Raw genomic sequence first — 10,169 nt, forward strand, 5'->3', positions numbered from 1 at the left:
CGACCTTTATCCTATGATTATACATTTCTACCTCAATGATGGTGCTCTACAATGTCCCCATTTATAGGTAGCAATGAGTCATTAAATGATTTGAGTACAAAAATCACATCAGCCGTCATAATTTTTTGGGTTAAAAAATGCAAATAGCTTGTGATTTGTTTTGATAGCAAAGGTCCTCACAGTGATGTGTCATAAATGGCCTCCACAGTCATGTGCTCTCAGCCCCATCCAACACTGGAATTTTAGACTTCCAATTTTAGACAGCACTTTCCACCACTGTTACCACCAAATCCAAGAAAATCTTTTGAACATCTGGGTTTAGAGGGATTATCTGGTGGCACATGGACCAGATAAGATTACTAAGACAATTTATGTTGTTGTTTTGTTTAACTTTTCACCATTAAATATACAGGGGTCGGGGTCTTTTAGAATTCTAAACCACGCATTTAATAAAAGGGAACGTCAACAGGCTTAGATTTGAGCCTTGGCTAATTTGACCAGAGGTCCCAAAGAAACCCCACTACTCCTATAAGTGTAAGAAAAAAGGGAAATATTTTCAATATTTTATTTTATTTACTTATTTAACATGTGACATTTGACATTGATTCACTAATCCATGCAAATCTATGTGGAGCTCAGGGCAAAGGGTTCCTGATAAATATAGCCCTGCAGCAACAGAAAATCCCAGAAAAAGCTTAAAATAAAAATCAGGCATCCAAGCATTAATTGAAGAAAAAAAAACAGCCTTTGAAACTTTTGCTATGTGAAACATTTATTCTTTTCACAGATTTTTGCAGTTCTTTTAAAACTGGCTTTAAAATCCTCTCTCTGAACTGCACAAAACTTACAGCCACACAAGTGGAGTTTTAATTATTTTTAAAATATATTTAGTAAATACATTAATTTTTTTAGTATATATATATATATGTGTGTGTGTGTTAAAGTATAACGTTTCACCTGAACTGCGAAAACAGAACAAACATCAATACATTTAACCCAGCCACCAAATCTTAAGGCCGAGAAGGTACTTTTGGCTTTTATTTTGAGGGTAATGTGAGAGTAACGCTCGTTTCCGCCTGCATGCCACTTGACGCATCTGGAATGAAGCAGGGTCGGATCACATGATTGCCCGGAGCGTCATGAAGCAGAGGTACAGAAGGGGAGAGGCGCCCTCTTTGAAGCAAAATGATTATTATCCTGTCCGCCGCCTCAGTCAACACCTCTGACAAACTTTACATCAAGTTATTCAAATATCGGCTCATAAAGAGGTTAATGCTTCCATATACATTCAATCGCAGTAACGCCGCTAGGTTACTAATAACAGGAATATGCTACGACTATCAACAGTTAATAAGTGAAGGGCAACAATCTTGTTTACCAAATTCTTCAGGTGGCAAAAATGGAAAAAAAAAGTCCGTGTAAAAAGTAAGTGATAAAACTTGCAGCCTTTCAGAGCAAATGTATCACATGGTTTGGTACAAATTACTACTTTAATGGTATGTTGTCACATCTGATAGAAAAAGTAAACGTAAGCTCTCCGTTTATAACATTATTATTGTCACTTCATTCCAAACTAAACGGTGATTATGAAAGTCAAATTAGCGCTGTCAGTTATTTGAGAACGAAAAAGAAAGTAGTGATGCCCTGTTGGAATCGCATTTTAAAAGCTGCGAAGAAACTTTCATTAAATTACAAAAGACTACAACAGTGAATGCAAAACAAATGCTGAGACTCTGATAGAGGACTTCAGGAGGAGAAGGATATCTATAAATCATGTCCTGCCTTTCACAGTCTGCGAACCAATTCAACACCTAATGGAGCTTCTGAAACAGCGTTTACAGGGCTTTGCCAAAGACCACTGAGGTCACATTGCTTTAGTAACTCATGGTTTTTATTAATCTGGCATTGAGAGACTACCAACACTTTTTAGGGTATGTTATGGTTAACGCTAAGACTAGGATAGACCTTTTTTTATATATATATCTTATGTCTATAAAAAATACAAAAAATCATGAAGCTGAAATGTGAATTTAGCATCCAGCAAAAACAAGATGTAGTAATATTAAAATGTTTGTCTTTCTAACAATGAATATTGTGCTGTCATTGTTAGACATGAGCGAAACTTAGAAGTCTCCACCTCGACGTTAGGTACTCAATAAATAGTTCCATGCCATCTTTACTTTGATATAACGGAAGTTTATTTCAAATGAAAGAACAATTATTTTTGTCATCTATAAGTCAAAATTGGAATTATTATTTCAGAAATTCAAGCCTTTTTTTCCTCAGATGTTTGAGTTAGTCAAAATTCTGATATAGCCACATATGGCTGAAAAAAATTGTTTGTATGTTTGATTGTTTTTTTTCCACTGCTGGAAACAAACTTCTATAATAACACACAAAATCTCTGTTTGCATGATTATTTGTTTATCCTCCAAGAGCATCAGGAGCTAAACAACCAATCTTGGCACACAGGTACATCATAGGCCCCCGGAGGTTCTTATCTATATCAGATATTACAATGTCATCATGTTGCCAAGGAGCCACCTAGCAACGTGCTAAAATGACCAGTTTTTAGTTGTTATTCATGCAAAACAACCTTTAAAAAGCTCAGTATCATTTTATTGTTGGACAACAATTTATCATTTATATCCACAAAAGTTTAAATATGCGTGATATTTTATGCCATCATGTAACCACCTAGCATATAAATAGCATCTACCACACATATGTTTTATTTATTTATTCACTTTTCTCACTCTGATTAAGTATATAGGTTTGCCAGCAGCATTAACAAGCCTAACATTACTGTTGCATGGACATGTACTTGTAATAAATACTTTAATATTTAATTTACCAAATACTTTATTTGGTAAATTTTGCTCATTATTAGAGTTCAAAAGGATTATCCAAGATACGCTCACTAGCTAATGACCATCCGTGAGTGTGTGGTTTCACAGTCACCCCCATCCCACCCCCTCGCTCATCACATCTGGTTTCAAAACACCAAAATGATGACAACAATAATGCTAAACATGAGGTAAAAGGTACATCAAAAATTTTGAGGTAACAGGTCATCAGTAGCTAGTGGGTGAGATCACACTGTGTTTGCTTTGAGGGCTATATCACTGACGTCGTACAGATCCTGGAGTCTTAACAGTCTTAACAGAGTATTAAGAGCAGTCTGAAGCCTGAACTTTGGACTTATTCCTTATACATCCGGTGACCTTATTAACATCCATTTTTTGCCATCTTTACTATGTGCATTTACCATTGTAAGAGCATATATGTGACAGAAAATCTGGAAAAACTTAACACTTCATAATGGTTCTACCCTAAACTCATTGACGAGCTGCAAAAAGCAATAAAAACAATTATTTAAAGTAATTTAACAGACACTGAGAGCCATTCAAAAAAAGGACGTCGTCATCTTCACTCACCTCCTGGCGATTTAGATATGCAAGTGGCTCTTTGCCCTTTAGATCACAGACGGATGCATGTAAAACACACACACACACACACACACACACCTCCCTCCATAAATGTGTCAAACAGCAAGAGAAACAAGCTCAGGGCAAAACACATAAAGGTCATCAATGACAACTAAATGCTGCTGTGGCTCACTAATGAATGCCCACAGACGAGTGAAAAAAGACTAATAACTTCAATTTCAGAAGCAATATAAATGCAAAATCTCTGTAAACAAAACTTTTCTCAGTTCGACGGCATTTTTGTCGTCGCAAACCACGTGCACTTCGCTTATAAAGTTTTGCCAGCATACTGACAGGAACTTTGTACAGTCACCTGCTAACTGTCAAAGTGGGTGGTAGCAGGAACTATGACAGTAAACATGTCAACAAATGCAAATGATTTGACCACATGTGGCATTTCTGTAGGTGTGAGCAATAGAGCCTTTGTCCTTATGCTGACCTGTACTGAAGGTACAGTCAAGTAGAAAACTTACACTTAAATAATTATGATATTTTCTGTGCACACTAACTAATAAAGTAAGTTAAAAGCTTTAACAGGAGAATAACATTTGTCCTCTTTGTTTATCTCTAAATCACTTCTCTCAACTATAGTAACAATAATGATGGTTTAATTCTGTTTAAACCAATTTGTCACCCAAATGCACATAACTTTATTCAGTTATATCATGTTATGCTTACATAAATCCTCTAGATGGTAGCATCTCTCACACATATAACATTCACTGCAAACAGATGTATCTACAATGTTAACATTGTTTTCTTCTTATATATAAACGAGCATGCTTATTGAGTGTTATCTGACGCTGACCAGAGAAACACATCAGCTTCCATTCATTTCTGGTTCAGTTCCTTCCTGCTTTTGCCCAGCTGCGCAGCTCAGATGTTCTTTTTATATCCAATAAAATGTCGTGTTTTGCATTAGTACATCAGCTTTTTTCCTTTGTTAATCCAGTCATTTATTATAATAACAGACTCTAACAGAAAGAAGTGTTATGAAGTTTGATGTACACTGAAAAATAGGGACTGGCCATCTCTTGGATTTATGTAAGCATCTTGCGTGTATTTAACACAATTGCCTCATGCTTTAAAGTTAAGTGTAACTATATAGTGTAGAAACTACATTATATGCAGAGAGGGTAGATTAAATTGTTCATATCATGTTCGAGCGAAGTAAGTCAATAATATAGCAATGTTAAATTTCGCGACACCGCACGGGATTTCAGTCTTGCGTGCTTTGGATTGTGGTTTGAGGAAGGCTGCCTCTGCTTTTTCGGTATACCGAAAAAAGTAAATTGGGTGGTTGTTTCATTAAAAAAGTCTACCTTGTAATTTGAATACAAGAATTTCATGTTTCTATCTTGAACGTAATTAAATCATGTAGGATCTATATATATATATCTATATAAATATAGATATATATATATATAAAGTCAACAACTTAATTTTTTTCTTGTTGAGATGACATGATACAATCTAGTAAGAGTGGTTAGTTGCTGGACCAATGAAATCACAAGATCACACGAGGTTTCAAACTGCAGGAAAATCACGTGTATGCTATTGCTATTTATCGTGGTTTAACCTGTCAAGGACAAAAGAAAATTCTGCATCAAAATGACAATATTGCAAAGTATTAAAATATTCCAAGAGCTCACCTTACTTCATCTAAACATGTTTAAATTGCGTTTTATCAACACAAAATGCACAGGTTTATTGAATATGAATAAGTTGTGTTGATTTAACTCAGTTGTTTAAGTTTCTGCCAAAGCAACCAATGTCCACTATTGAAATAAATAAATCCAACTTGGCCTTTTTTTCAGTGTAGAGGTGTTTTGCAAGTCTACAAAGTTTTATACAAAAGGAAATATGCCATGAATTTTTCATAATTAGCTATTTATATTTGCATATGTGAAACATACAGATATAAAAACAAATCTAAAGCAGACATGCCATGTCTACTTACTAATGGAAGCATAAACAATGAATGGTAAACGCTGCTATTCTGTGCACAGTTTCCATTGTGTGTCATGGGTCTCTCACATATTATCAGCAGGGGTGACTCCCCGACACCGCTGGTGACATCATTTCTTGTCCTATAAAAGCTGACAGGAGGACTGAAGACTATCACAGACCACCAGCTGTTCTGCGTACTGTAGCCCGACCATCATGCGTGAAATTGTACATCTGCAAATTGGACAGTGTGGCAACCAGATCGGCTCAAAGGTAAAATAAATAAAATAAATAAAATATATAGACAAATGCATTAGCATCGTTAAAACTTCCTTTGTAATTCTTAAAAAGATTATTTAAAGACGCATCCGTTTGACTATAAACCACTTTTTACTCTAATTGTGGTTGAGATAAAATGACAGAAAATACTTTTCTTTACTGGCCGCATTATTTTGCTTTTTTCTATTTCGGTGTATATTGTCACATGCAATTTTTCTTTGCATATCAAAAACAGTTTTGAGTGACACTGGGTGTTCCCTGTCAGGCATTCAGGCTAAAGATAAGAGCTAAAGTGAGAACTGCAGTGCGAGCACTGGGTGTGACATTTTTATCGTCGCTGACACAAAAAAGAGAGTGAAACTACAAGATAATAAAGCTGAAAACATAACACTTTTAGATACTTTTAAAGTTGACTCAAGATGCTGACTTTAAATAACTTTACCATTTGTACAACTCGAGATCTGAGCTTGAGGAATCTGTTATTAATTCTGTACTGTTTATGTAAAGATTTCCATTTGTACAACCTGATGTGTCTAATACGTAAAACTAAAAAATGTTAAAAGATAAAGTCAATTATTGTAGCAGTCAGCGCAACTTAATTGAAGTCATTTCGAATATATTGCATACGTGGGAAGTTGAACAAACTTGTTGATTTTTGCAGAGTTGAGGCAATTTAAAAAAAACATCTAATTTTATGTCCAATAGCAAATTCTGCACATCGTGTGTGTAAATAAACTCCAGTTTAATCCAATTTACATGGAACAGAAGAAAGCTTTAAAAATCATAAATGAACCAACCACTTCCTTATTTGTTAAACTACACACCCTAAAATTTTTATTAATCTTAATGCTATACTCACAAAACACAAAGCACAAAATAATCTAAATCTAAAGTGTATTCAGAGGCTGTTTGAAATTAGAGACTAACAGTTTGAACTCAGGGCGGAAAAGTAGGGGTCCGGACAAATATTGAGGGATTAACTTGTGGAACATTTGTGTTGAAGAATTAGGATTCTGTACTTCAATATGAAAATGTAAAATAACTGTTTAAAAGTAATGTGGTAACCAACTTTAGTGCTGATGTATGGTTTTCATTTTTTTTATTATCTATTAATTTGGTGAGATGTTATAAATTTCTTGTTATTTAGAAAAAAAACGGTAGATTTAACAGCCCGATATTTTAGCCTACACTTTTTTGTTTTAATGGTCATTAGGGTTGTAAATACTGTAAACAGTGATCAATTTTTTTTTTTTAAAGAAACCATTTAAAGACCTTAACATCAAAAGTGTTAAATAAAGTATTAATTTTCTGCATCTGCAAACATTTTTGCTTCTGCTTATGTTATACTGATGCTTTTATTTCTTGGCAGTTTTGGGAAGTGATAAGTGAAGAACATGGGATCAACGCAACAGGCATTTACGAAGGAGACAGCAACATCCAACTGGAGAGGGTCAACGTCTACTTCAACGAGGCGCACGGTGCGTTATTAACTTGAGCTGCTTTATCTGGCTTGATAAATTTCACATTTTTATTTATAAATTCCAGCTGTTTACAAATTTACAAATAAACAATATTAAAATTAATTAAGTCTTTTTTAAAACTTCAACTGTGTTTGCAGGTGGTAAATATGTCCCCAGGGCCCTACTGGTGGACCTGGAGCCTGGCACCATGGACAGTGTAAGAGGAAGCCGCATTGGGGCCCTTTTTAGACCAGACAACTTCATCCATGGTGAGATAATCAATAATATGCAAACTCTGAAACTATGAAACTTTCTGTCTCACATTTCTGTGCTTTTGATTTTCATGACTTTTTGAGAAAGGAGGCTATATGCAGTTTACTATATTATACACTACATGTTGTGCTTTGGATTTAGAAAGCTCTTGGATAGAGTTGTGCAGTGTAAATGTTATATTATTTTTATAATATTAGCCTTGCAGTAAGAAAATAATAAGGTTTCCATCTTGGCTTTATTAAAAAAAAAAAAAAAAACAACTGAATTTGACTTATTGAATTTCAGAAAGTAAAACTGGTAAAATTGCTGTGCTAATTTCTTTTCTTTTTAAAATTGTGATGCATGTTATCAGCATCCTTGACCTACATACATTTATTCTGGCATTACAGGAAACTCAGGAGCTGGGAACAACTGGGCAAAAGGCCACTATACAGAGGGCGCAGAGCTGGTGGAGCAGGTGATTGACAGGGTGAGGCACGAGAGTGAAAGCTGCGACTGCCTGCAGGGATTCCAGCTGGTTCACTCACTCGGGGGCGGCACTGGTTCTGGAATGGGTACCCTCATCATCAACAAAATCCGCGAGGAGTACCCCGACCGCATCATGAACAGCTTCAGTGTCATGCCGTCACCTAAAGTCTCTGACACGGTGGTGGAGCCCTACAACGCTACACTGTCAGTCCACCAACTTCTGGAGAACACTGACGAGACCTACTGCATTGACAACGAGGCCCTCTATGACATCTGTTTCCGCACGTTAAAACTGACCACGCCGACTTACGGGGACCTCAACCACTTGGTTTCCATGACCATGAGCGGGGTCACGACTTCTCTGAGATTCCCTGGACAGCTCAACGCCGACTTGAGGAAGCTCGCCGTCAACATGGTGCCCTTCCCTCGCCTTCATTTCTTCATGCCAGGCTTTGCCCCTCTGACGCCACGTGGCAGCCAACAGTACAGAGCTCTCACTGTACCCGAGCTCACCCAGCAGATGTTTGACGCCCGCAACATGATGACAGCGTGCGACCCGAGGAGAGGCCGCTACCTCACGGTCGCTGGCGTCTTCCGTGGTAGGATGTCCACCAAAGAAGTGGATGAGCAAATGCTTGCCATCCAGCAGAAAAACAGCAACTACTTTGTGGATTGGATCCCCCATAACGTGAAGGTTGCCGTGTGTGACATCCCACCTAGAGGCCTCAGAATGGCCTCCACGTTCATTGGCAACAACACAGCCATTCAGGAAGTGTTTCGAAGAGTGGGCGAGCAGTTTGTCATGATGTTCAGACGGAAGGCGTTTCTCCACTGGTATACGGGGGAAGGTATGGATGAATTGGAGTTTACGGAGGCAGAGAGCAACCTCAATGATCTGGTCTCAGAGTACCAGCAGTACCAAGATGCCACTGCTGATCTAGATTGGGAACCAGAAGAGGAAGAAGAGGAGGGACCCTCACCATCAGCAACAAGAAAGGCACAGTCTAAGGTGGAGGTTACGTTGGAAACAGTGACTGAAATGAGCAAAGAAGCCAAAGATGAGTAGAAGATAGAAAAAATGTTGGAATATTGGTATTAAAATGAACTCTTACTCTGTAGTTTGTCGCGTCTGTTGTTGGTGTAAGTGATAGAAGGTGCTGCAACATATTTGCAACAATAATGGTGATTGTCTGCTTTGTATTCTTAAACTGATTGTGTGCTTGAATGTGCGTTTTCGAGGTCTAGATTTTTTTTTAATTTCACAGTAAATTTGTTAAATACTATTTTTGCATGTATATATGAAAAGTAATGTTTTGGCAGCAATATATATCCATCAGCTTTAAACATGAAGTGTCACCTTTACACTGCTTGACCAGTATCGTTTGCATTTTGCATAAGTTGTGATAGCAATTAAAAACAGTAAAACAAGAGTGAAATTTTGTTCCAACAATGAAAAAGGAAAACCATATTTTTACTTTTAATTCAGTGACACAATTTTAAGCTAAACTGGACTAAACTCAGCTCTACTGATGGACGTTCCTCTGACAGCACACTGACACTGATACCGGCTAAGGCTGTCACACAGTTTCCTCCCACTTTCACGAGCCTGGGGCATAGAGATTACTCATAACTCGAACAAACTAGCTGCACTCTGAGATAAGTACACATGCTGCCAAGATGTCCAAGTTCAACCGCAATAAAGCCACACTGCACTGGGATTAAAGAGAAGCCTGTAAATCACACGGGGGTATAGGTTATGGTGACAAGTGCAGTATTGCTCCACAGAGGACAAATTCTACAATGTAGCAACAAAGCTAGGAAGGAAAAACAGCTGTCATGTTTACCAAAAAGCAAGCAGGGTTAATATCACTCAAAAAAGAAAAGGACTGACTAAAGAGAGATATTACTTCTCATTCTCAATAGTTTGAGTATTCAGTAATAACTCAAAAGCTATGTAAATGTTAAAAAAAAAAAAACTTTATTTCACATAATCCTGTCCAGCAGCATTAATGTTTATTGTAATTTTATTGAATAATTATGTAATTAACCACAAGATATAACACTCAGCTTGAAAAAAATTACTTGGAACTGTCTTGCACTGGAAGAGATAAGGACACCAGTTTTTACTTGACACAGCACTCACAGTACTAGCAGTTCCCAAACTCGTCCAGTAGCTCATCTTCCCATTAACAAGGACGACCATTTACCCCAAGGTTGTTACTCTGAGCCAGAACTAGGTATGACAAGACACTTT

At 37.0% G+C, this 10,169-nt stretch overlaps 1 protein-coding gene across 1 annotated transcript; it reads left to right on the top strand.

The window, feature by feature from the left end:
- Nucleotides 1-5,605: 5,605 nt before the first annotated feature.
- tubb1 (tubulin, beta 1 class VI) lies at nucleotides 5,606-9,345 on the top strand. Its single transcript, XM_084929456.1, has 4 exons — nucleotides 5,606-5,708; nucleotides 7,084-7,192; nucleotides 7,333-7,443; nucleotides 7,837-9,345. The coding sequence occupies exons 1-4, from the start codon at nucleotides 5,652-5,654 to the stop codon at nucleotides 8,979-8,981; spliced, it is 1,422 nt and encodes a 473-aa protein (XP_084785582.1). The 5' UTR covers nucleotides 5,606-5,651; the 3' UTR covers nucleotides 8,982-9,345.
- Nucleotides 9,346-10,169: the final 824 nt, after the last annotated feature.

This window comes from Perissodus microlepis, chromosome 5 (assembly GCF_051167445.1).
Source record: "Perissodus microlepis isolate ML-2025 ecotype Zambia chromosome 5, ASM5116744v1, whole genome shotgun sequence".
Classification (NCBI taxonomy): domain Eukaryota; kingdom Metazoa; phylum Chordata; class Actinopteri; order Cichliformes; family Cichlidae; genus Perissodus; species Perissodus microlepis.